This window comes from Scophthalmus maximus, chromosome 19 (genome assembly GCF_022379125.1).
Source record: "Scophthalmus maximus strain ysfricsl-2021 chromosome 19, ASM2237912v1, whole genome shotgun sequence".
NCBI classification, from domain to species: domain Eukaryota; kingdom Metazoa; phylum Chordata; class Actinopteri; order Pleuronectiformes; family Scophthalmidae; genus Scophthalmus; species Scophthalmus maximus.
In genome coordinates this window covers 15,209,133-15,233,845 of record NC_061533.1, presented here as the reverse complement: position 1 = coordinate 15,233,845, position 24,713 = coordinate 15,209,133, and the positions used below count along the sequence as shown (strand labels likewise).

General features: G+C 45.8%; 3 protein-coding genes across 3 annotated transcripts; 1 reads left to right on the top strand and 2 right to left on the bottom strand.

Annotated features, from left to right (window-relative positions):
• Positions 1-320: 320 nt before the first annotated feature.
• LOC118314480 (aquaporin-3) lies at positions 321-6,205 on the bottom strand. Its single transcript, XM_035640964.2, has 6 exons — positions 6,004-6,205; positions 2,462-2,588; positions 2,157-2,294; positions 1,909-2,024; positions 1,586-1,803; positions 321-1,463 (listed from the first exon to the last, which is right to left on the bottom strand). The coding sequence occupies exons 1-6, from the start codon at positions 6,109-6,111 to the stop codon at positions 1,274-1,276; spliced, it is 897 nt and encodes a 298-aa protein (XP_035496857.1). The 5' UTR covers positions 6,112-6,205; the 3' UTR covers positions 321-1,273.
• Positions 6,206-10,352: 4,147 nt separating this feature from the next.
• nol6 (nucleolar protein 6 (RNA-associated)) lies at positions 10,353-24,442 on the bottom strand. Its single transcript, XM_035639615.2, has 26 exons — positions 24,244-24,442; positions 23,754-23,954; positions 23,525-23,641; positions 23,233-23,412; positions 22,936-23,104; positions 22,659-22,787; positions 22,360-22,523; positions 22,122-22,242; positions 21,603-21,661; positions 21,393-21,494; positions 21,180-21,295; positions 20,882-21,059; positions 20,556-20,678; positions 20,045-20,193; positions 17,003-17,078; positions 16,472-16,612; positions 16,235-16,352; positions 15,058-15,212; positions 14,719-14,882; positions 14,413-14,565; positions 14,190-14,287; positions 13,893-14,017; positions 11,981-12,070; positions 11,650-11,850; positions 10,851-10,952; positions 10,353-10,742 (listed from the first exon to the last, which is right to left on the bottom strand). The coding sequence occupies exons 1-26, from the start codon at positions 24,280-24,282 to the stop codon at positions 10,593-10,595; spliced, it is 3,420 nt and encodes a 1,139-aa protein (XP_035495508.2). The 5' UTR covers positions 24,283-24,442; the 3' UTR covers positions 10,353-10,592.
• LOC118313784 (E3 SUMO-protein ligase ZBED1-like) lies at positions 17,056-20,051 on the top strand. The gene is made up of 2 exons (XM_035639616.2): positions 17,056-18,853; positions 18,926-20,051. Exons 1-2 carry the CDS (start codon positions 17,351-17,353, stop codon positions 19,472-19,474), a joined length of 2,052 nt encoding a protein of 683 aa, XP_035495509.2. The 5' UTR covers positions 17,056-17,350; the 3' UTR covers positions 19,475-20,051.
• Positions 24,443-24,713: the final 271 nt, after the last annotated feature.

The following is a 24,713-nucleotide window of genomic DNA, read 5'->3' as shown; positions in this document are numbered from 1 at the left end:
TTTTCTCTCCATATTTTCTTATATCAATTTTTCCAACTTATTAAATATATTTGCATGTAAGTACACGATAGTTTTGGATAAAAATCTTATGACCCAAGTGTCCGTCAAAAAAGTACAGAAACCAGTTATTTAAATCTGTTGAGAAGCGAATAAGCACGCATATTACCCACTTTCTTTTCTGTAAAATAAAAGGGTTGTTTACACAGAGGTGTAACCCATCATTAAGTTTAATTTAATTGTTTTCCTGTGTAATTTGATTACAGCCTCCCCCAGAAACCAGAAGCAAGTCACAAGAGAGTAATATGAACCTCATTCCTGCAGACAATAAAAATCAGAACTTTATTTTATCCATTCAAAAGCATTTCCCCTCAGCTTACATACAAACAAAATAAAGGTGCTCACAGTCCCGTTCAGCAGCCAACCCCGGAGTCATACTCAACATACAAGCGTAACGCATCAACAGGCCTAAGTGAACACAAGAGTTTTGGGCCTGATAGTCGAATGGGTACAATCGCTTCCGATGACATTTAGTTTATACGACAAGTTTGCAAGCTGATGAAATGTCACAGTAGTTAGTCAGCTTGTTTCAGAACTGCTGGTTTGGGCTTTCACAGGGCAAAGGGATAGGACATAACAAACAGCAACTTTGATATAGTTGTTTAAAATAGCAGTCGTAAAGTGAAGAATGCAGGAATAACGTATCCTCACCAAGATCCTTCAGCTCTGAACAGCAGAGTTGACGTAGTCCACTTAGATGACGAGATTTCTCTCACAGCGATTGGGTTTTAAGTTTGAAATTTACATTTCCCCTATTTCTTGACAGTGTCAACATTTAACGGCTCTGGGCAAATGACAAAATGAATTGAAATTGTTTGGGAAAGATGCACATATTAAAAAGTGATATAAAACGTTTAATATAAAGTATACAATACTGTTCAATCTGAGTGCTACGGACACTACGATCCAGATGTTTGTGTTCTTAAAAGAATTAATGTAATTCTGGGTTTACTAAAGTTGCGTTTCTTTCCTCTACCCTCATATACAACTATTGCTCTACAGTGAAATACAATCACATGATAAAGTTATGAGGGTGGCCTGTTTTCGCGTACACACAGCCGTCCCGGGAGTTGTCCCAACAGCTGTAGACGTGGTTGAAAAACAAACAGGCCCATTTGTGGCTTCCACAGTTGTGTAAAAGAAAAAATGCTGGCGTGTGTCTGTATTTACAAAATATGCTTCTTTTAGAGTACGCGAGGCCTAATCTCTAACACACTCAGTGCCCGTCTTTGGAGTTGTTGGTGTTGACATTTGTGAGTCGGACATTTTCCTGCTCATCCCTCTCGCTCTGGTCACGCACTTCTCCCTCCTGGTGGTAGCCAACCATCATCTGATAGATTACCACACCGATAATGGTGCCAAGGAATGGGGCAAAAATGGGCACCAGGAACCATCCATTTCTGGCCCTAAGAGGTGACAAAAGAAAGCGTGAATGATACAAAAAATCTCCCCCAGGGGAACAAGGGTCATTGGATTGTGGGCACAGGATAAAAACATTTTATAAAGAAAGAAATGTCTGTGCACTTACGTGAAAACTTCAACGCCCCACCCGGCCATGGCAGTGAAAATACGTGGTCCGAGGTCTCTGGCCGGATTGACAGCATAACCTGAGTTGAAGCCCATAGACAGGCCAATGACCAGAACCACAAATCCCACAGTGAAGGCCTCCAGCCCTTGCGGTATGGGGTTGTTGTACGGGTCCACAATAGCCAGGATACAGACTATAAGAGCTGCTGTGCCAATTATCTGGAGAGGGTGACGTGTAAGAAGAGATTGTGAGTGAGAAACCTGATCCGTGTCAAATTGGAAAATTTCCTGAATGATAGCCGTTTCCACATTCCAAATGAGTACCTGATCAAAGAAGCCGTTGACAATGGTGAGATGTTTTCCAGGGTAGGTGGCGAAGATGCCGGCTGTGGACCTGGGCCCAGTCACATTGAAATTCCCAGGATGATCCCAAAGGGCATCTGAAGGGATGCAAACAACGAGAAGAAAGCACAACATATTTTTGGTTTAAATTTGTGAAACCCAAAGCATGATTCTGCTCATACACGACCGTAGCGAGACAATAGCTTTAAGTATGACTCCACGTCTCTTACCGTAGTACATGCCAAAAATGATGGCCGATCCAAAGAAAGCACCGATTGTCTGAAAGAGGAAGTACATGGGGAATTTTTTCCAGGGCTCTCTTCCGAGAAGACAGAGGGCAAAGGTCACGGCGGGGTTCAGATGGCCACCTGCGAATGTACACGGTGGGAGTTTGTCAGTACGTATAATATAATAGCCTGTGAAGATGTGAAGACTGCACTCAATACAGATCTTTGAACCAGGTAAAATAGGGATTTCCACACACCCATCCAAAAAAGTTACTCAATTTCACTTTGGCATATTTATTTTGGCGTACCTGATACCTGGCCACAGACCAGGATGCCTAAGGTGGCAGCAAAGCCGAATGCAAAGTTGACAGTGAGGAACATGCCATGAGAACCACCGCTCAAAACCAGCTGGGCCACAGCACCGCAGCCAAACATCTGGTGGGGGCAGAAGAATTACAAGTTAACACTGGTTACACAATAACTTAGTACTTATTAACCCCCCTTTGCACAGAACAACCTAATCAGTTGTTTCTGTTGAAGTGACAAATAATCTAATGATGATGATATTTGTTAATTTTTGTATATATTTTTTTTTTTACATTTACTAATTCTCTTGTTACCTGTTCTGTGTTGTAGGAAAAAAAAATACAATCTTTTTAACAGGAAGACGTCCTGAGACGTGTACTGATCAGGACATAGGTGTGAATGTACCGGTACAAAGTTTTTTACACAACAAGCACCAACTGCATTCAGTACCTCAGTTCTGTAGAAAAAAAAAAAAAATCATGGATATAGTTGTTTGTCAGTTAATCAAGGTCAAACCAAGGATGGAAATCGAGGAACGTGATTTTTAAGCCATTGATAAATGAGCTCCACTCAGAATCAAATGAACTCTGTTGTGTTCACTGTGGCGCGCAAGAGTACAGTGTTACACGTACATGAAGGTCCCCGTGTTGACCTTGACTGACTGAGCATTGTCACTGCTACCTTCTCAGCTGATTTATGTGGGGAGAAGAGTTCAGGTTCCACTTTCAATAAAGGGAAAAGGAGAAGGTTTTTGAGAATTCATACAGTACGGCCAAACAGGTGCCACACTGTGTGATTATGTGTGATTATGTGTGTGTGTGTGTGTGTATCCCTGTGTCCTCTCTGTGTGTAGAAGTATGTGTGGCCCATTGTTAGGCTGCTGCTCTCTGACGCCCCTGACGAGGATGCTCCTCAATCAGGCCGCACAACTCAGATGTTGAGGTCGGTTTGAGGGAATCCCGCGCTCAACATCACTGGGCTCAGTCTAAACTCATTCCCACCCCTCGCGAGACTGGCCATTGCTGGGAAAAACGCCACATCAATCAGCACCGTGCCAGAATTGGGCTTATCTGTTTTGTTTTTGTGGGGGCGTGTGTGGAATATCTCCCCGGTGTTGTGCAACGATGGGCTCGTGCGGTGTGAGAGTCAAAGTGCAAACACTTTTGACTTTTTACTTCACACTTTTACCTCCACCAGCCTTTTCCCTAATGTCAGAGGCATCGGATTGCAAATGATGGCTCATTCCCATCCGCGTGCCAACTTCCCAAGGTGTCCTCTGAGTCTGACACTGCCTTTCAGAGCCATTAGTATTACACTGAGTGAGAATTTTCACTCTGCTGAGGAACTGCGGTAACTTGCTATGTTGCCGTCTGAACGTTGTGGCTGGGTAACTGCACCCCCACCATCCAACGCGACCAACATTCAGCTGCCTGATTCCGCTGGCCACGCATCCACGTAGACACTCCCAGCTTTTAGCCCAGTCAGGGAGCTTATAAGAAAAGATTCCCAGAGCTACAGTACACATATTTGGCATTTGTTAAGGAGCCGAAGCCAAAAAGCAAGCTAAAAAAAAACCCACTGCTGGCCTGGAACTAGTCACTACCTGCATGATCTTTTCTAAAATTGAGGACAAGGAGCCACAGAAGTCCTCCTCACGACTACACTCCGGGTCAAAGCAGGGAGCAGTGGTGTGAAGTGGAAAATGCAATGCATGTTATGAGAGTGCAACGAAGGGGCTGAAGCAAGGGTTACAGTAGGATGGCCAAATGCAAACCTGCCAATAAGGGGACCGTTAGGGACATGGACTTAGGCAAATATGGCATTGTAATTTTTGAAATGTCTTGAGTATAAACTGAATCCAGGAATATCGTGGCAAATGATAGAGCGAACACAAAAAAAAGTTCCTCACAGTGTGCCAAGGCTGCAAAGAGGCACACCCACACATACACACACCCTCAAATTATCGGCCTTGTCTCCAGGTCACCTGTCACTACGTAGAGAGTGTCCATTTGAATGACATGTAAATGTATTGACAGGTTTACTTGGAGAGAGAGAAGACCAGACCTCTGTAACCTCTCTCTCACGGGAAGGAAGAATACGTCAGACGTGTCCGTGATGTGACAACTATTGTTCCGCCGCCGACTCCTCCCAGCGCTGCCATCGACATGTGTCACCTGTTAACTTGTTACGCCACACCTCGCTGTCCCATCCGTCGTCACGATGCATACGAAACAAATACCAGCGACAATTATGTTGGGTGACTCGAATGAAGTAGTAGTAGGAGTTTTCCACTGCACATCGGTTCAATTGACTCGTTGGTATATCACCTTTTATCTAATGCACTTTAAATAAAGCTCGTGCAATAAGCTCCACTGGTTGGAAATATGAATGATCATTTATCTATGATTTTTCTTTTTTCTACCTTAACCTGGATTACTTATCAGAATAAAACTGTCTCTTCAATAAAATGCAGCATGCTTCTGCACCTTCATAAACGGCTTCGTTAATCACCGAGTGATTAAAAAAGGGAGTGGCTGAACAATGAAGTGAGTGTTAAACCCTTACAGCCCACTAAACTGGTTGTTGTACTAGTGTTTCAAGCACAATATAAATTCCAATTTCGTGCTAAAAAAACAGGGGTAAGAAGAAAAAAAATCGGTTGCCGCAGACTAACTGAACTCTATACTGTGCTAATAACTCTATTTGTTCAGTCAACTACAGAATAGGAAGCCCACTCCACTGTGGGTTCCAATTATCGTCAGGGGACAAAAGAAGTGTCTGTCTCTCCTGGTGAACAACGATGTTCAGGTTCAGATTTTATGACCGTGGCAAAACGAGAAGACAGATCCCTATTTAGATTAACATGCGCACACGCACACACGCACAAGCACTCACACACACGGACACGCACACACAAACACATACACACACACACACACACACACACGGACACACCTCCCTGAGATGTGATGAGAGAATGTCATGTGGTTATGGATCCGGGATCCTGCGTCCAAGCTCCAGGCAAATATTGTTCTGTGATTGTCAACATGGTTCTGCCCACAGCACATACAGTCCTGAGGAACCCGACACTCACCTGTTTGTTCTGAACTCAGTTTGCCAAATGTAAGCAAGCGCATTTACACACTTTACGCCAAAGCAAGCATTGGCTCTGTCCAACACAGAAGGGTGGCTCAGTCTTACCTTTGAAGTCTATGTATGGCTTAGAAATGACATGCAGGTTCTTTTTCATTCAAACGCGCCGATGGAAGAATGATAGAGAACAAATGCTGTCATGTGGAGGGTCATTGAACAGATTGCAACACCCAAAGGAAATAGAAAAAACTGAACAGTGATGGTACTTAGAAACACTAAGTATCAACATGTAGTATATCATGAAGCATGGACTTTGCACCGCTTGACAGCTATTTGAACATCTATTTTAGCATGCGATGAGTGTTCACACATGCGTACACAAACTTGTGATGCACACACACTCACAAACACACACACACACATACACACAGACACACTCATTGGCACTTACCACAAGGATGAGGGTGCCGAGACACTCTGCCAGAGCCTGCCGAAGCAACAGGTTACGGATCTGGAAGAACCGGGACAATTTGTCCAAATACACCTTCTGTCTGCCCATGTTCTCCGGCTGTAGGCTGATGCGACTGTGAGAAGACACTCAAAAGGCAGGCAGGTAGGCTTTCCTGAGCGGCTGTGAGGCTGAGAGGGCCGGCCTCCTCTTATAGAGCCAACGTGTGGACTTGGACTGGACTAGTGCCAAGAGTGAGCTCGGCCCCACCTTCTGCACCACGCCTCCCTGCTAGTCACTGTGTGATTCACACTGGTTTTTCTCACTGGTCCACTCTCTCTCCCTTTCTCGCTCTCTCTCTGCGCACACACACACACACGCAGACACACACGTACACACACACACACACACACACACACACACATACATACACACACACATACACACATACACACATACATACATAAACACACACACACACACACACACACACATACATACACACACACATACATACACACACACATACATACACACACACATACATACACACACACACACACACGTACACACACACACACACACATACATACACACACATACATACACACACACATACATACACACACACACACACACACACACATACATACATACACACACACACACACACACACACACATACATACACACACACATACATACACACACACATACATACACACACACACACACACGTACACACACACACACACACACATACATACACACACACATACATACACACACACACACACACACACACACACACATACACACACACACACACACACACACACACACACACACACGTCCTTCTCTTTTCCCCTTCTGTCTCCTCGCCTCGTTTTCTCTGACCCGCTCTTTTGTTCGCCGTCTGAAACCTCATCACCACATGTTGTACCTTCTTTGTCTGGTTTCAATAGAGGTGTGAGAACATTTCCACTTTTGAAAGCCCACAGCTACGCCTGTACCAGGAGGAATCGGTGTACCATTTCTCTACGCGGTCTGGAGTTCCTTTGTGTTGTTCGGGCCACATGCCTGTTTTAATGTGACAGTGGGGCACATCATCGGCTTGGATCCCCTTCACATGAGACTGCAAAAAACTATTTTGTGTGCATACCTGTACATGCTTCCACTTGGTGGCACAGTGACAGTGCTCTCAATGGGGGGCGTGTCCCCCCCCCCCCCCCCCCCCCACCCAAAAAAATGGTTCATCAAATTGCAGAGAGCATACACGCATCGTCATCTAAAGGACCCTGAGGCGACCTGAGTCACGTCAGTCACAACGCCGGCGTTTGACGAGACATGCGTCACGAGAGTTGCGCAACGGACCACAGCGAACTGATTCAGGAGAGGGATGGTAGAAGACGGAAAGTTGTGATAGTGCGGAGGGGGAAGGCTTCTGAGGAAGGAGATAATCTCATTCTGAGGAAGGAGATTTAGGTGGAAAAGAGCGCATGTGATTCAAGTAAACCCAGGCAAAGTGAATATGAATCATTTTCCAGTGTGAACGGACGATTGTACATGCCGGCTACTTTCCGTTGGGAGGACAACATTCAATAAAAAAGGCTGTGGCTCGGTGTGGCAGGCCGGCAGCCTCACTGTTATGTGACGGCAGGTCGGCCGCGAGTTACTTCCCCACATGAACGTGGGTGCAAGGCACTGACTTCTGTCGTCAGCCCCGTCTGACTCCCTCGCCATGTTGTATCTCTGTCCTCTACCCTTGGGAGATTCCAGCGCCCGCGGTCAGTGATAGCAGTTCCGGAGATATGTTCCTCTGTCCCAAACAGTTGTCCGGCTCTTTACAGTAAACATTATTAGTTGTATTCTGCGTTTCACTGGATCCTTTCCCCCCCTTGAATCTTGTGCTGTGTATTCATCCTCAAGGCGTAAACTCCTCGTCAAAAAAGAACATTTGAACCTTGCCAATCATTTTGGGTGCGTTTGTGCACACCCGGCATTTTGATTTAGTTTTTGTCTTTCTGCCTCAGTTGACCTGCTTTGGGCTGCCAGAAGGAATCCCATGCAGCAGGCCAGCAGGAAGCTGCATGTCTGGGGCCATATGGTTTTCAACAACTTTTCCTGGAATTGTTTGGCTCCGAAAAAAGGACAGTGAATGGTCAAGTGAAAAGAGAGCTGGTGGCCGACAAGAAATTCTGTTGACATTTATTATTCGTTTTTTTCTTCTTCAAATGCTTAGGAAATGACACTGGTCACTTTTACTTTTCTTTTTGAATTGTGATTGATTGGTATAGGTATCATGTGCCTACCAGATGTGTTTGTCTCCGGTGGTAGGGCCAGTAGTTTTTTCCATCAGGCGCTGGAAGACATGGGAAAGATTTCTATCTCTACAGAGAGACAGTTGGTACACCAAACAGAGACGGCGTTAGCAACAACACTGAAAACAAAGGAATACACTTCACTCCGGCAGTTTACCATTACAAAAATCTCCACTCTCTTTAAACTCTCAGGCTGACATTGTGGCGGTGGGGAGGGGTGGGTGCACCTGGCCAGATATCATCAGGTTCATCGGCCACTTTCAGAGCGAAACATTCATAGCGATTTGTCAACGGCCTGGATGTGCGCGGTCTGCAATCGAACCATAAGCTCTCTCATGATGAACTGCATTTGTGGCCTGGCAAAAAAGAACCGCCTCGTGATGTCAGTCCAGACTGTGAGAAAGAGAAATCTGCAGTCATGTCGCTTCATGATATCCATGACTAATGCACCACAATATAGCACAGGGGTGGTTTGTTATCTTCCTGTCCAATCATGTTTCTGGTAATTGTAAAATGCTGGGTTATTGTTTGGCAAATCACTGAAAGGTGTTAAAAGATAGTGACTCCCGTGGATATGGTGCCTGCTGCCGGTCTCTACTACATTTCCACTTTCCCTATAATTATGCCGGCCTATTATCAAAACAGAATTTTTGTCAACAGCTGCAGAGACGCAAGCACAAACACATCGCATGACACAGCTGAACACGTCAGCTTGTGCAACGCTGTGACACTCAGTGTGAGTAATCAACCGGCACACAGCGCTTTTTATTGTCGTGTCTAACAGTGTTGAGGTGACAAACATTGCTTTTACTTATACTCTTGTTTTTTAAGTGGACATTTTGCTGTAATAGTCATGTTCTGGGGTGAAAGGACACGGGTGGATGACGATATTTACATCACACTGACCAAAACGGACCCTCGCAGAGTCGATGCCCCTGGTCTTATAATACATTCATGATAATCCACAGTTGGGCCTAGTTCTGTTTTGGTTGTGCATCCATGAGCGGCATATGAACAAAATCTTGACGCAAAATTTTTCCTTTTCAGTAATCTCATGTTTTTTCTGACAGTAATTTTTTAGGGTATAATGAATGAACTTGGTCAATAAATCCTTCAGCACAACTATCACACTGGAGTGTGCAATTAATCATCCATGAATGCTGCACCTTAAAATGTTTGTTCAGTACGGTATGTACATTTATATATGGTATGTTTTTCAGACACGCGAGAACGACAGGTTCTGCTCTGTGAATAGGAGTTGCAGGCCTAATGTACAGTATGCATTATCACACACTAACAGTCCATCCCTTCTTTGTGAATATTAGGGGGCTGGTGGAAATGTGAATGCCCTGACCCTATTCTTTTGACTGATACTTTTGAACCACGATGTTCACATGACAAAACTGAGCACTTCAATGAAGGTTTGGTGTTTTTCTTTATTGATTATAATTATCTAGCTGTTTAAAATACCGACTTAAAGTTGTGGCTTTGAGCCCCATTCATACTTTCTCAGTTATGAAACTCAGCGTGACACATGGGTCTCCATAAACCTTTCAACAAGTGTCTGGAACTGACATACCAAATTAACTGGCATGGGTCTGCTTAAAGATCACATCCCTGTTGAATCTCCTTAACTGTCAGCAATGTGTTTAGGATTTGGAAATATAAAAATATTAAACCTCATCAATGCATTGATGGCAACGATGAACAGTAAAGTGTCTAACAACCAGTTTCAAGAGACATGCATATAAATATGAACATAAAAAGCTGCAGCTCATCATTGCTTTCATTTTCATTTAACTTTATCTTCTTGAAGGTTGATTTGGTCAATTAAGTATCAGAAAATAGTGAGAAAAGGCCCATTATAATTTCCAAGAGCTGAAGGCCAACAGCCAACAATCAAAATCTAATATATTCCATCTACTAAGAAAGAAAAAAACCCATCACATTTGAGAACCTGGAGTTTGTTTGAAAAAAAAAAGGACAAATCATGCTGCTCTTTAAATGCACATTAATACTGAAAGTCACACGAAGGGAAGTAGTTCTGTATTTATTGGGCCTGAAACAGCTACACCAAAACAAACATGGCCGATCATCAACAGCAACAGTATAAGTACATAAAATTGTAAAAGATGTTTAATATTCATTGTTTTAGTTGTTATATTTGAGTGAGACCAACAGAAACAAAACAAAAACTATCCATATACTTTCTCTGCTGAAAATGTCAGATGCTAAAATTAATCTGGAGAAAGTGGTGTGTGTTTGTGTTTTCTAAACCATCCACTTTTCGGTCCTTGCTTCCACTGATTTCACCAATCCTTTTCCCATGACCTGGAAGTCCTCCAGTATCGCTTCCACATTGGGAACGGTATTTACTTCCTCCCCAGTCACCTCCACGCTCCGAGCGGACACCTGCGACGTCTGAAATGTGTAAGGAAGGAAAAAGTAAACATAAGGTCTGCATGATCAGCAGGGTTTTCTCCTCGATCAATGCTTCCGGATAGATGACATGAGTGACTTAACCTTTACCTTAAAAGGCATTGAGACAAAAGCCTTTGGCTTCCATAAAACTGCAATCACTGTTCCACCGTAGGGATCACAGGAGAAGAGGGCAAGGTCTCCGAACGCCTCCTGAAAATATATTAAGTCGAGTGATGTAGCAGCATGAAGCTCAGGAAACAAGTCATTTTGTTGCAGTTGTCTAAACCTATAAATTATAAAGTGGATATTTTTAAATGAAGAAAAAATACTTCTTTCACAAGCCGCTCCATGTAACTTCCGTTTGCCAAGCTTATGCAGAGCTCTTTGATTGATTGCTGTGACCCCATTTTAATGTCTAGTTGTAGACGTGTTCATACAGTGCGTATATATTAAGTACACATGTATTGGCTGCATAATGTAGCGCATGTCCTCCCGACACATTAATGGGAGATGGAGACGAAGAGTAGGAAGAGAGAGAGAGAGAGAGAGAGAGAGAGAGAGAGAGAGAGAGAGGAGGATAAAGAGAGTCATAAGTGTTCATAGAGAAAGTGAAGAACAAGGATAATTCTGGTTGAGTAGAAAAGTTCAGAGACATGTCAACAATATTTCGAGGAAACCTACAGTAAAGAATTACAAAACTACTTCTCTGCAATTCTTTTGCATTATCAGGAAGCTGCTGGACCTCACATACAATATTCTTCTGGCTTGAATGACCCAAATGTGACTTGCAATGCGTAAATCCTGCTATAGGTTTTTTCCCCCCTCACATCCTGCATCAACGAGGATTTTTTATCAAAACGAAACCTCTCTATTAACACAAAGTGCAGCCCGGACAGATTAGACTCACTCTGAGCTCCGCCAGGTAGAGCGTCACCGGGTTGTAGTCGATGACGGGCAGAGCCCCTCCAGACTGGGCCACGCTGCCGGTCTTCACGCCCCTGCTGAAGGTGACGGCGGGACAGTCTACCGCTTGGCCGAGAAGGGGAACCTGCTTGGGGTTCAGGTGAATCAACACGTCGTAGGCGTCCAGAGGGGGACGCATGACCACCTACACAGACACACGAGTTTAGCACAGTGCCGATAGATTAAAACGTAACTCACTCAGAACACCGGACCGCTTATGATGCAGTGGAACGGTGAGCAGATGAGAACTTTGCAGTGCTTTTTTTTCTACCAACCCTGACATCTTGTGTCTGGCTACCGTCCATCAGCTGACGTTCCAGTATCTTGAGGCTCTCTGCGGCCACCATCACCGCACGCTGCAGCATCTGGAAAAACACGAGCAAAAGCAGCTTTGGACATTCTGAGGTGTCATATAATTAAGTGGCCATCGCCATCGGTGAAATACAATTTCCCGGAAAACATAAAACATGACCAAACTTTGCACACTTAAGGAAATAATATTTTGACATTATATGCGGAGCAATATCAAGCCACTGCTGAGGTTGAAGTATTACAAGGAGCTGCTTGCTGTGCTTGTTTCAACCCGTCTGATGAAGGCACACCCTTACCGCAAAAAGTCACTTCGATTTTTTCAAATAACTGCACAACTATAAAGCTTGACAACAGCTTGATTATCAAAACACGTTTGTGTAATGAGAATGTTAAAAAAAACAACTTATAAAAGTAAAAATAAAAATAGTTAAAGTGACTCTCCTTACTCAACAGTCCTCCTCACATCCATTTACTTTAGCGTTTAAACCAAATGATAAATACTCCTCCGAGTACAATAGTTGTTTTGTATTTTTGACTACTATTGGACAGATTCAGCAAATCATGACCCATGTTAATTCATCAAGATGGATTTTTTTGGTCTGGTCAGCGGTTGACATGTTGTCGATTCTGTTGTGAATTCTGAGAGAAACTCAAACATCCATTCTGATTCACTCAATCACAATCTGCTCCCTAGTGGTCACACAGAGGCATTGAGTCGGCAACAAAAAAACAGCTCCTGGATCATTCACCTCTCATCTGTGTTTCGTCTGTGAAGGCAATTTTTGAACTGAACAAGAAACGCTTTTTCCCTCCAACCTGAGCTGCCGCGTGAGGTAAAATGGAAATCATTCTGAGCATCTTAATTAGACGTGGCACATGAAGCCCACGATGACGTCACAGTGGACAAAGTTCCTGCTCTCGGCCACCGTTATAAAAGGAGGATGCTGGGAGAGGCTCCGTGTCAATGCTGGGCTTGTCGGGGGAGTGAGGTGGGCGAGCGCAGGAAACTTATCTGGGTCACCTACGCACCATGGGAAGCTGCCGTGTGTATCTTTTCTGGACACTATTGTGTGCCGCTGGACTCTCTAACAGCCACAGCCACATCCAGCAACATTTACCTCATTTCACTACGGCAGAGAACGGCAATGAACAGCAACTGGTGAGCTTTGCCTGACCGTCCCTCCAAAAACACGAGGGGTGCTATCGAAGAGTTTTGCTTACGAGGCTGTCGATATAATTATCGAGATTGACTGTGAAGAATGTTGTGTATTATTTGATGTTGTGGTTACGTTTTAAAATGTGTTAAAGTAAGACATAAAATTGTTGCATTTCCAGATCAATGATTTATATGAGGTGTTGGAAAGACTTCAGAACGACCAATTTCCAGCTCTGAGAAAAAAGCATGGTTATCTGCCTGTGGTAAGTAATGCAATAAATCAGTCCATCTGGAATTAATTCACATCTGTTTCGAGCAATTTATCATCTTTACCGTTTACTCATTAAACGCAAGATCACAAATCAATATCTTATTTCAATACAGTTTCATATCTTCTTTACAGTGTGATCCAGGAGACCAGTGTGCAGTGAGGAAAGGCTCCAGGGTCGGGAAACTTTGCGACTGCTCTCTGCCAAGAACGTGCAACTCTTTTCTACACCGTTGTTTGTGATTCTCTTTGTGTGTTTAGAAACAAAGTTTGTGACCTTTTTTTTTTTTTTTTTTTAAATACGTCAAAGTTATTTAGTCTTTACTTGTTACTGACCAGTTGTAATATTTAATTTTTTTTTTAATTCAGTATTGCGTGCTAGTCTATTAAATGTGATGCTGTGTGAGTTGGGCACTTGTATTTATAATAATAAGTATTTATGTCCACTGACCTGTACACTGGGCGCTCGCTTGGTCCACATAGAGAGTTTTTTGTCCTTAGGCGTAGCTATAAACATGACAGGCAGAGATTCCCTGGAGGCCATGAAGTCATTCTTGATTTCTGTGTAGTCGGTGGCTGCACGTGACAAAGAGGTGAACAACAATCAAACTGCAGTGAAACAGCAACACTACGAGGAGGATGTTAAAGTATGTCGTGTGCATAAATAGAAAGAGTTCAGGAAGGATTTGTTTGTGTGTCACGGAGAGAAGAGGGGTGTGTGTGTGCGTGTGAGAGATCGACTACTTGCCTGTGAGCTGGTTGTTGAGGTTGACGATCAGTGGGTTGTTCCTCCAGTCAAAGGAGGAGAGCAGATGAAGGAAACGCAGGAAGCCCACCTGAGGAGAACTGAGGGAGGAGGAGAAATTCACTCACATGACCTACTGAATGAACAAAGGTAGGTGAAAAAATAGGTGTTCACATATAACTCTGATGTGGTGCAGAGATTTTTAGGAAGTAAAAGAAGTAGTTACCCAGGTGATGTAAAGGGTGCAGGCTGCAGAAAAAGCGACGCCACCAGCAGGTCCGCTGTGTCCTCTGTAATGTCAGCACTGAAGAGCTGAGCCCCCAGCCAGCGTTTGACCAGGCGACACACTGACCCAAAACACGGGTGCTCCTGTTGGAGCCTACCAGCAAAAACAGGAAATGTATCAAATGGAGCGAAGAAGAAATAGGAAGAAAGAAAAGTAGGTCAGCGGTTGGAGAAAGTGAAAACAAGACCACAAGACAACCGTCGTCAATGATTATAACTGCAACACTGCTTCGTGTTTCAGTTGTACCCGTGCAATGTGCTTGTAAGTAGAGGCTTGTGAATTGTGGCCATCTCCAGAGCCTGAGCCTCCTCGTTGTCCCTTACAACCAGCAGGCCCTCTGCATTCACGCTCTCCCTCAGCACCTGAGGCTCCCGATGATAGGCCACCTGGATGCGGAACGCCAAGCCATCCTGGATACATAAGCAAAAGGAGATGAGACCGCATAAATGAAACAGAATACTGTGAGGTTAAATGAAAAACAAAAAGAAAATAAAACTGTGCAAACAACTTGCTTAGCCATATCACAACCTTCATTATCTTCAAAGTCAAGGTGTCAGACAATGCGAGTCATGTACACAAACTCACCTTCCAGACATCCAGATGTGTGGGGCAGGGCCTGCACGTGTAATTATGCTGCTTCTTGAGCAACTCTCCCAGGTTGATGTGGAAAGCGGCTCGGATATGACGGATGGCAAGGCGGTCGTGAGGCCACTTTCCACTCCCCTCCATGTGACAAATCACTGCAAGAGCAAGGGTTGCCAACACATTGAGTTTGTGCAGCTAAAATGTCTGTGGTCAAGTTGCTGTAATTATCCTCCTCAGATTATATGGGTTTAAACTCAGTCGTTCTGTCATTTTGCGTGACATCTCACCAGATAGTGAGAAGAAAATACAGTGAGTGCACATGTAAGGGAAAGAGAAATCAAGTGAGGTAACAGTATGTTTCATGAGAGAGAAAATGGATGCATAATGCATCAATCTATGTAGCAGAGACCGCATAAATTACTTGGTAGAAATACCTACATGTAGTGTGACATAGGGGTGTGAATCTTCACTGGTCTCCCGATTCGATTACGATTATCCTGTTGATTAGATTTGATTCGATATCACGATGCGATGCATCATCTATTTTCGATATAGCTAGCATTCAGATATATATGAACTCCCTTCTGCTCTTAAAAAGGACACGCAAACAGCAACGTAGTGTAAGATATTTTATTTATGTTAAATTACATTTTATTTGGAGTTTTTGAGTTACCTCAGCAAAATACTGAGTAATTTTAAGTTGGGCTTTTATTATGAAAGCAGAACGAAAGAAGGGAGCGGATCCGCTGTAGTGTGTTTGAAGGTGATTAATAAAGTTGTTGTTCCGTCTCAGATCACGCTGGTTCATACTACGGTCTCCGTGTTGTTATTTCGTATAAATGATACAGTACAGGCGTAACATTAAACGCTCTGTTACAGCAATTCAATTCTTGGCTGAGCTGGGTCCGCTATTTCTTTGGCAGGCTTTACTACTACCACCAGGAAGTAATTTTGAACTCCAAAACTTTATTGGCCAGCACCGGCAGTAGTCTATAATCGATTATGGTCGGTCACTGCATCGATACAGCATTGTCCACGTCCGCATCGCGATGCATCGTAGAAATGATTAATTTCAACACCCCTAGTTTGACACATTGTATTGGTATTCCTGCCTTTTATTATTTTTGATAGAGACGGTGTAGAGAGAGGATGACATGAAGGTAGATGTGGCACTCACTTGTGATAGGGGTGATGTATGTGGGGCATGGTTTGCCTTCCTTTGGCACCAATGACCTGGAGGTCTTCTCTTTGTCAAAGAAGGAATAGTCCATCTTCAGTGGTTGAGGGGGAAAGACCTGCAAAGCACAGCAGATATGTGAGTGCAGATACAACTTACCATGAATTACTCTCAATTCACGACTACCTACTATTACATTAACAAGAGCAGTTCCCTGTTGAGAGCAGGAGGCGTTACCTGTGTGTATCTGAGTGCGGGGTGAGCTCCTTGTACGGCGGTGATGGAGAGAGGAAGACCTTCCAGCTTCCACAGTTTCCTACTCAGGTCATCGTAAGCCTGAACCACGAGTAAACTCACCTCCTCTCCAGTACTAGGCACCTGAAGCGCGCACACAAAAACACACAAATAATCAGAGTGCATTTTGCTTAGCAATGAAACTGCAACAATGACACACTCCTTTCAGTCTACACTGTGTACACACCAAGCACTGATTTAAAACCGATTGAGGCCATAAAGAAGATCATGTTGATTACTTAAGACAATCACTAGACGTCTGCTCTAACAAGAATACAGGAAACCCACAACATTTCAGAAAATAAATAAACTAACAAAGAAAATATACAATATAATATTTACAATACAATATCCCATAGTAGACAAAAAATACCCCCAAAATATATAAAATTTGTTTTCACTGAATCAAATATACTTTGTTTTGAATTTAGGGTGAAAACATAAATATATCAAAATGAAATCGCAACGAGTTACCTCACTTCCCGTCTTGATGACGTCATCCACCATCGCCCCCACATACCGCACACAGGATTCGGGGATATCTGCATGTCTGATGGACAATATATATATGTGTATATATATATACACACATATATTATTGTTATTTCTAAAAAAGAAACTAGGCTTCGACAAATACCACACATGCGCTCGCCTCACTGGCATGTTGCTGCCAGGACATAGGCTGAAGCGAAGCGGGTCACAAGTTCGCTTTATTAAACGCCAACAACAACAACAACAACAAAAAATCATTTCGGTGGTTGACAGTCAGCGCTAGCATTAGCTAGCTTGCTAACGTCCAGAACACTGCGGGCTGCGCGAGGCATGAAGCGGACCGGGAGGAGACGGAGCTCCGTGTGGGACTGCTTCGAGCAAGTGGGCAACTTCGTCCGCTGCACGAAATGCGACGCGACGCTCAAGTACTGCGGCGGCGCCACCAGCTCCATGATGAACCACATGGGCAGGTACCATCCGTCCGCGGCGCCGCTGGACGAGGACGAGAAGCCGGCGACGTGCACCGCGCAGTGCGGCGAGGAGGACTCGGACCTCGTGCAGGTCGCCGTCATGTCCCCGAGCGCGAGCGCGGCGGCGGCGGCGGCGGCGGCCGGCCTGCACGAGCGCGACTACGGGGAGAGGAAGCGCCTGAAGCGGAGCTCCGTGTGGGACATTTTCATCAAAGTGGACGACGAGGTGCACTGCACGCTGTGCGACACCCGACTGAAGTACAGGAGCAGCACCACCAGCATGATGTACCACATCAAAAACAAGCACCCGGACACGATGCCCCACGACGGCGTGTCACTGGCGACGCACGCGGAGGTGACCGAGCTCATCTCCAGGATGGTCGAGAAGGACCTGCTTCCCATCGGCGTGGTGAGCGGCGATGGGTTCCGCGAGCTGCTCGCCTACACCGTCCCCAATTACAAAATGCCCGTGGCCGGCGACATCGCTCGCCTCATCGAAGGCCACTTCCACGAGAAGGTGGAGGAGCTCGTATTGCAGCTGGGCAGAGTGGAGAAAGTGGCTCTCACCGCCGAGTTCTGGGCAGCCCAGCCGCTCCAGAGGTACGTCACAGTCTCCTGCTCGTTCATCACGGACGACTGGCAGGGGAGGTCGGCTGTGCTGCAGACGCACAAGCTGCCGTCGGACAGCCGCCCCGCCGCGGACGACGTCGCGGAGAGGCTCCTCAGCACGGTGAAGACGTGGGGAATCGCCGGGAAGGTGACTGCGTGCGTCCATAACAACTCGCGGGACAACTCGCCGGCCCGCGAGCGCGCCCGTGTCGCCTGGGACCGTGCCACTTGCTTTGCAACCACCCTGCAGCAGGCGGTCAGTGACGGCCTGAGCGTGGACTTACTCCACATCATTGCCGCGGCCGGGAAACTGGCCAAGCACTTCGGTCACAACGTGCTGGCGAGTGAGGCCCTGCGGCAGAAGCAGGTGCAGATGTGCCTGCCGCAGCACGAGCTCGTCCAGTCGAGCAAAGCGAGGTGGGACACAGTCTGCGATATGTTCGAACGGCTGCTCGAGCAAAGGTGGGCTATTAAAGCCGTGCTCTCCGACCGCACAACCACCAACAGACAGGAGGCGCACGGCCTTGAGATCGAAGACGACTGCTGGCAAATAATTGAGAATTTCACACCGGTGTTGGCAACGCTGAAATGGGCCACGACCGTCATATCAGCTGAAACAGAGGTGTCCATTTCAAACATCTACCCAATCACGTTCAGCCTCATTCAGACTCACCTCGTGCCAAAGGAGAACGATGTTGAACAAGTCTCCGAGTTCAAGCGGAAAGTTCAGACGTCACTAAGAAGTCACATGGAGGTAGGCATACGCTGACGCAGAGTATCAAATTGTGCTTCTAAGCCCTTATTACTGTTATTTCACCGTTTACAGGTCGACTCGAAGGACCTCGCCTCCAAACCAGCTCTGGTTGCCTCAATGCTGGACCCGCGTCACAAACATCTCAGCTTCCTGACACCGACAGGGAGATTGGCTGCAAAGGTTAAACTGCACGACCTGGTTTCAAAGCTGGACGTGATCACCACTACTGTGGGCACAAAGGACGAACAGCAGGAGACCCCGGTCACGCCCAATGTCAGCCAGGTGGCCGTGCCCTCACAAATGAGAAGCGACACCAAAAACACCATGATGTTGCTCCTCGGGGACAACTACAGCTCCTCCTACGCCACAGACTCTGAGGCTCAGGTGGATTACTACCTGAGAGACATTGCCCCCTCATTGGACATAAACCCTCTTGACTGGTGGAGGGTGAATGGACCGAGGTTCCCCAAACTGGCCACTCTGGCGAGACACTATTTGTGCATACCTGGGGTGTCGCTGCCGTCTCTATTGTCCGAGGCCGGACAAGCATTTGCAACAATGCGTACAAGACTGAGCCCAGAGCATGTTGACATGATGATCTTTGTAAACAGAAACGTGTAACATCGATAACCCTTCAAGAGACTTAAACTGGCTTCCTATACAATAATAGAATGGGGACATGGCTGGGCTATAACTACAACAACTAATTTCCCCACTGCTGATATGTTGTATCTGCTGGTGCAAACGACGATACAAGCAACAAAAAGTGAGAAAATTCCTCTCGCAGTAGTTGCTGTCAGCTGAGATGCAGTCAATTACTTAAGTACACTAAGCCAGTGATAAAAGGATGTCAGCAATATTTGGGTAAACAAGTGGCGCAGGCAAACCCAAGCCTCTAGCGGGGGGCTGCTAACAGTGTAGCAAATACCCCGGCTGTTCTTATGCTTCATTTACCTTAACACACTTGTTGTGTTTTGTACAATGTAGTTACAAACATATTCTGAGTAGATGTCTTTAGAATCAACAAATCATCCTGTCATCTTCAAAAACCATGGGAAAAATAACAGAAAAATCTGTCACACGATAGTAAACTGAATAGTTGTATTATTAATACAGATAGAAAACCATAACCAGTATTAACGTGATTGCTGTTGTGTCTCTCAGTATGCCGTGCCAAGATAAAGTACATACAGCCTCAGTAGGTGTGTGACGATCTGTTTGGGGACCAGGCGCTTTTGGCACATGCTCTCTCCGTCCCACAGCACAGCCTCGGTGATGGCGCTGTCCTGGAAACGACGCAGCTCGGAGCGGGAGCCCCACAGCTGACGAAACTCAGCAGCCTAGCGGGATAACCGTTGAATCGTTACACGAGCGTGGCAACGCACAAATGACACAGAAACAAGTCGACAAAAATGCAAATGCCAGCCACGTGAGAGCTGCAAGCGAGTTGTGACCGAATATACATTTGGCTAGATTATACAACTTAAAGATATTAATAACCACACAACATATGAACCATAGTGCACAGGGCAGTTATTTCTTAATAGTAGAATTAGATTTAACAGCAGAACAAGTTTGCTCCCTCGTTGCACTTTAAATGTTGAACTCATTAATACTATAGTAAAACAACCTTAACGCCAACGGGGGAAAAAAAGGAATGAAACACTACACGCATACACAGAAGAGAGACGAGTGAGGTTACCTTGGGGCTGTCTGCAGGTGGGCCTCTTTCCAGGACCGAGGCTGCCAGCTCCTGCCTTAAGAGCAAGCCGAAGGCGAGGGGAGGTTGAGCTTTGTGTTTGGGGGCTTCACTCTCCACGGACCACTGTGATGAAACAAAAACATAAATGGACTAAATTCGACAAATCCAGTGGTTTAAAGATTGAAAGGATAGTTTGACTCTCCTATATAAAGACACTTAAAACCTGTAGTTTTAGGTGCAGATTTAATCAATAGTAGCTCAGACTAATAATGAAACAAAAAAATACATATATATATTTGTAGACCCTGAATGGAGATCTTTCCCACCTCGGGGTCAGGAGAGAGGGAGTGGGTGAGGAGGTGAACCCTTTGGCCCAGTCCCTGCTGAAGCAGTGACAGTATGAAAGGCAGCGCCGCGTGGACATAATTTCCACTGTGGTCCATCAGCTCACTGAGGAGATTCAGTTTCTTACAGCTGGACTGAAGCTTTACCAGCTCACATAACCTGAGCGGGAGATAAGAAAAGCACAAATGAGAAGAGCCGACAGGGTGAGGATGGGAAGTCAAACAGAATGAGAAAAGAGAAACCGAGCTGCCTATGTAGTACACAAGATGGACTGCATACTGGAATACGTGGTCGCTTGTCCTTATCATGGGTTTGGGGGTCATGAGGAGGCTGTGGAACCCATCCACTGATGGGTTGTCCCAGAACTGCATCGACACAGACGCCTCATGCTGCAGCTGAGAACCAATTTGAAAATGGTCAAAACCTGTTGCTTAATGTCCCAAGTGAAGAAATGATAATCTTTGAAAACACATTGGTTTTCGCAGTATTTACCTGTTTATAGGTACAAGCGGTCATGTCAGCACACATGTTGAGGTGTCCTGAGGGGTCGACAAACACGACCTGGAAAGCGCTGTGGAACTCAGCGAGAGGTGGCTGCAGGGAAAAGAAGGGCCAATAGGACAATGATGATTAATTTAGGAAGTGTGAATTAACTACATTTTTACAGGTTTTGTAGTTTTAAATTTGAGTAACACCACTCACCGCTGTGGAGTCGGGATCTTTGGCTAAGCTGATCCCATTCACGGTCAGGTCTGCAGAGGCTGGGGGTTCAAAACAACGATGAGCAAATTGCTTTAAGTTCAACCACTGTTTGACATAAACTGCTTTCAGACATGCACTGAAGTCCGGGCCGTATGTGACAAAGTTTATTTTCTGTAAATTTTGCTTTGGACAATTTTTTGGAACTTTTCCTGCCAGCTCCCTAGTAGAATTTCTGGAAAATGTCTGAGTGGGCCCATGTGAGAATACAGCAGGAAAAAATTCTGGAAAATTCACAGCCAGCCAGTGGGCGTGTTGCTGACCGTAAACAAAAACACAGCTTTCTGCAGCAGCGTCCTGCCCTGCCTCCTGCATGCTCTACACACATGCAACACAATGTTCCAAAAATGTTTGTCATATGTGAGAGGAAAACTTGCATTTCATGTCTGAAAACAGCTACTATGTCTTTCGTTTTACCCTATTTGAAAAAGATTTGGTTTAGTGAATTTAATATATTCTTACCCAGAAAGTTCAAGCTGTTTCGAAGCAGCTGATAGGCTGTCATGGTGTTACTGATCCTGTGAGTGGTCAGCAGATAGGCCAACAGCATTGAAGCCAGGAAGCCATTAAAACATCCAGTGCCCTGTAAGACAGTGGGAGAGCAATACAGAGGTCAGAGACCAAGAGTGTCACAATACTAATCAAAAAGAAAGAAATAGGCTCTGTCCAACAAAAAAACAAGTCATTGCAAGCTTCTTGCCTGGTCGAGCTCTCTTTGACGAAGCCAGACTTTGAGCAGAGCGACCCCTTTGGCAAAGGCCGAGCACTGGGAGCTGACAGCAGAAAGAAACTGGAGGTGGGCCCTGGGCAGTAAGTCCCCCAGAACGGAGCTGTTGTAATGCGGAGTGGGAGGTTCGCTGCTATCTGTTACAAACAAGAAAAAGAAATTGGGTTTGACTAACCCTGACATCACATGGTCCTGGATTCACATGTGATCATTGTCTTGAGAAAAAGTGATGGGAAGTGAGAAGATAATTGGGATGGATGATCAAGCCTTACCAGACTGGGAGGTCTGCAATCCGGTGTACCACTCTGTGCGGATATTATTCCTCTGGGGGTGAAAACGGCTGGGCTTGAAGAACCCAGGGGGCGGACAGGCATGAACGCGCACGGTGAAGCTGGAAGAGTCTTAATGGGACACCACAACACATCTCGTCTCACGATCACAAACCGATCAATACAATCAAAAGACACTGTTCAATGTGCACACGTGAAGAAAATAGTTTGCTGTTATTCAATGAAAAAGTTAGTATGGTATAAATGAAAAGGTAAATACCTGGAGGGGTCAGCAGCAGAACGGGTCGGAGTCGGTTCCCATGGAGACAGGAATAACGCATGGCTCCGATGTCTGAGGAGGATGCGAGATACTGGGCCAGGCCTGCCAGGTAGAGTGCTCTTTTTCTCGGATACCTCTGGTTCAAGATGTCTTTTGGGTGAAGGACGTCCTGATGACAGAAAGACGAGCAGAGAGAAGACGCCAGTGTCTCTTAGGATCTAATGTCTGTCATTCAGCTGTCACGGCTTCAAGCAATGTATTTTGACATTTGTAAAAAGGAGGCAGCAGGGGACTTACAGCTGGGATTGTGACAGCTAGGTCCACCACGATGCGTGGTTTGGTGCAGGTGCCCAGTGGGTAGCTTCCTATCAGATCGACGGAAGCAGGAGGCGCCATGTGGAACTTGCCTTTTGTCACTTTGGGCATGAGGAGGAAAGGGATCTTAACGGCACCAGACAGCCACGAGAGGTCACTTACCTGAACACACAGAGATGTCGAGTTAACGGTTGACAGGTGCCCGTGTACGCATTTGTGGCGCTTATATGATCTGTCACCCCCCCCCCCCCCCCCCCCATTTAGTGCTACAAACCTCAACCTCTGGGGAATCGGGCACAGCCTGCAGCAGCTCGGTGACCGTCTGAGTGAAGGAGTCTATTTGCTGTCTCCTGTGCTCACTCAGGGCGACCTCCCTCAGCAGCTCCTCCATCTGTGAGTCGGTGTCAAATTTGTTCAAGAGATTTAGTGGTGTGAAACTCTTCGCGTCGGTGTGACGATTCCTCCCTCTCCCCCCCTCCCTCGTTTCCGGTCAGAGGTCTCACCTGCATTTTCAGCAGGCTGCAGTGGAACAGGCTCTCGGTCTCCTTCAGCTGGCTGAGCTCCTCCGCAGTGGGCGGTCTGTACAGGTCACTTCGAGACAGTTTCACCGGCTGATAGACCACCTCCTCGTCGGGTTTGCTCCTTTTGGCTTTGACGGGCGCCTCACTGTCCTCCTCCTCCTCCTCCTCCTCCGAGGGAGCCATCTGTAAAGTACCAACGTGGTAGCAGCGACAGCAGCTCAGCTTGAGTCAACTTTTAACACGTTAATACATTTTACTAGGAGTGAGGCTACAACTGGTGCGACTGTGGTATGTTGACTGAGCGTTAACGCTTGTGTTCGTCATACGAACGTATTTACATTCTGTCGCTACGCGCGTTGTGATTGTAACGTGATAGTAAAAGTGAAGGTAAAGCATGAGAGCAACACCCGTATACCGGTACCGTGTAGCTAAGCTAAGTGGAAAAACATGCGGCGTGTCGCCCCCTCCTTACCTCGACCGGCTCCTCTGCAACCGTCGCCTTCTTCTTCATGTCCGATCTGTCTTTCAAGCCGATTACAGCTCCTGCTGGTCTCTCGATAAAGTTTAGGTCCGCACCGCTTCCCCCTTCTCCACGATCTCACATGTGCACAAGGGGTTAGCCAAACATGCTACCGGGCAAAATATTAGCCCGGATTGGCGCAGAGGCGGCAGCGGCGAGCGCCGATTGGCTCGCTGCTCGTCGACTGTTACGTCGGCTTCAGCAAGGTCGGTTGCGTTAACACGTCTCGTCCGGGTGCGTTTTGATTGGTTCCCAGGGAACCGGGTCCTTCTTACTTTAATGCATTCTGCAATTCACACTGAGCCATAGATTGGTGTAAACACCAATTAAAAATATAGACAAACAAATAAAATATGATTATATTTATGTTTTTGCTGCCGCATCCCCCCATTAAATTCACCACAGGAGATATTTGCTCAAGC

Excerpts from the sequence above, each read along its gene's own strand:
- LOC118314480 (XM_035640964.2), bottom strand. The coding sequence starts at position 6,111 with ATGGGCAGACAGAAGGTGTATTTGGACAAATTGTCCCGGTTCTTCCAG. Across the intron at positions 2,295-2,461 it reads GGTCTGTGGCCAGGTATCAG|GTGGCCATCTGAACCCCGCC; the intron begins GTACGCCAAAAT and ends GTACATTCGCAG. Across the intron at positions 2,025-2,156 it reads CATTTTTGGCATGTACTACG|ATGCCCTTTGGGATCATCCT; the intron begins GTAAGAGACGTG and ends GCATCCCTTCAG.
- LOC118313784 (XM_035639616.2), top strand. The coding sequence starts at position 17,351 with ATGAAGCGGACCGGGAGGAGACGGAGCTCCGTGTGGGACTGCTTCGAG. Across the intron at positions 18,854-18,925 it reads CACTAAGAAGTCACATGGAG|GTCGACTCGAAGGACCTCGC; the intron begins GTAGGCATACGC and ends CACCGTTTACAG.
- nol6 (XM_035639615.2), bottom strand. The coding sequence starts at position 24,282 with ATGAAGAAGAAGGCGACGGTTGCAGAGGAGCCGGTCGAG. Across the intron at positions 23,955-24,243 it reads TTGCAGAGGAGCCGGTCGAG|ATGGCTCCCTCGGAGGAGGA; the intron begins GTAAGGAGGGGG and ends GGTACTTTACAG. Across the intron at positions 23,413-23,524 it reads CCGATTCCCCAGAGGTTGAG|GTAAGTGACCTCTCGTGGCT; the intron begins GTTTGTAGCACT and ends CTGTGTGTTCAG.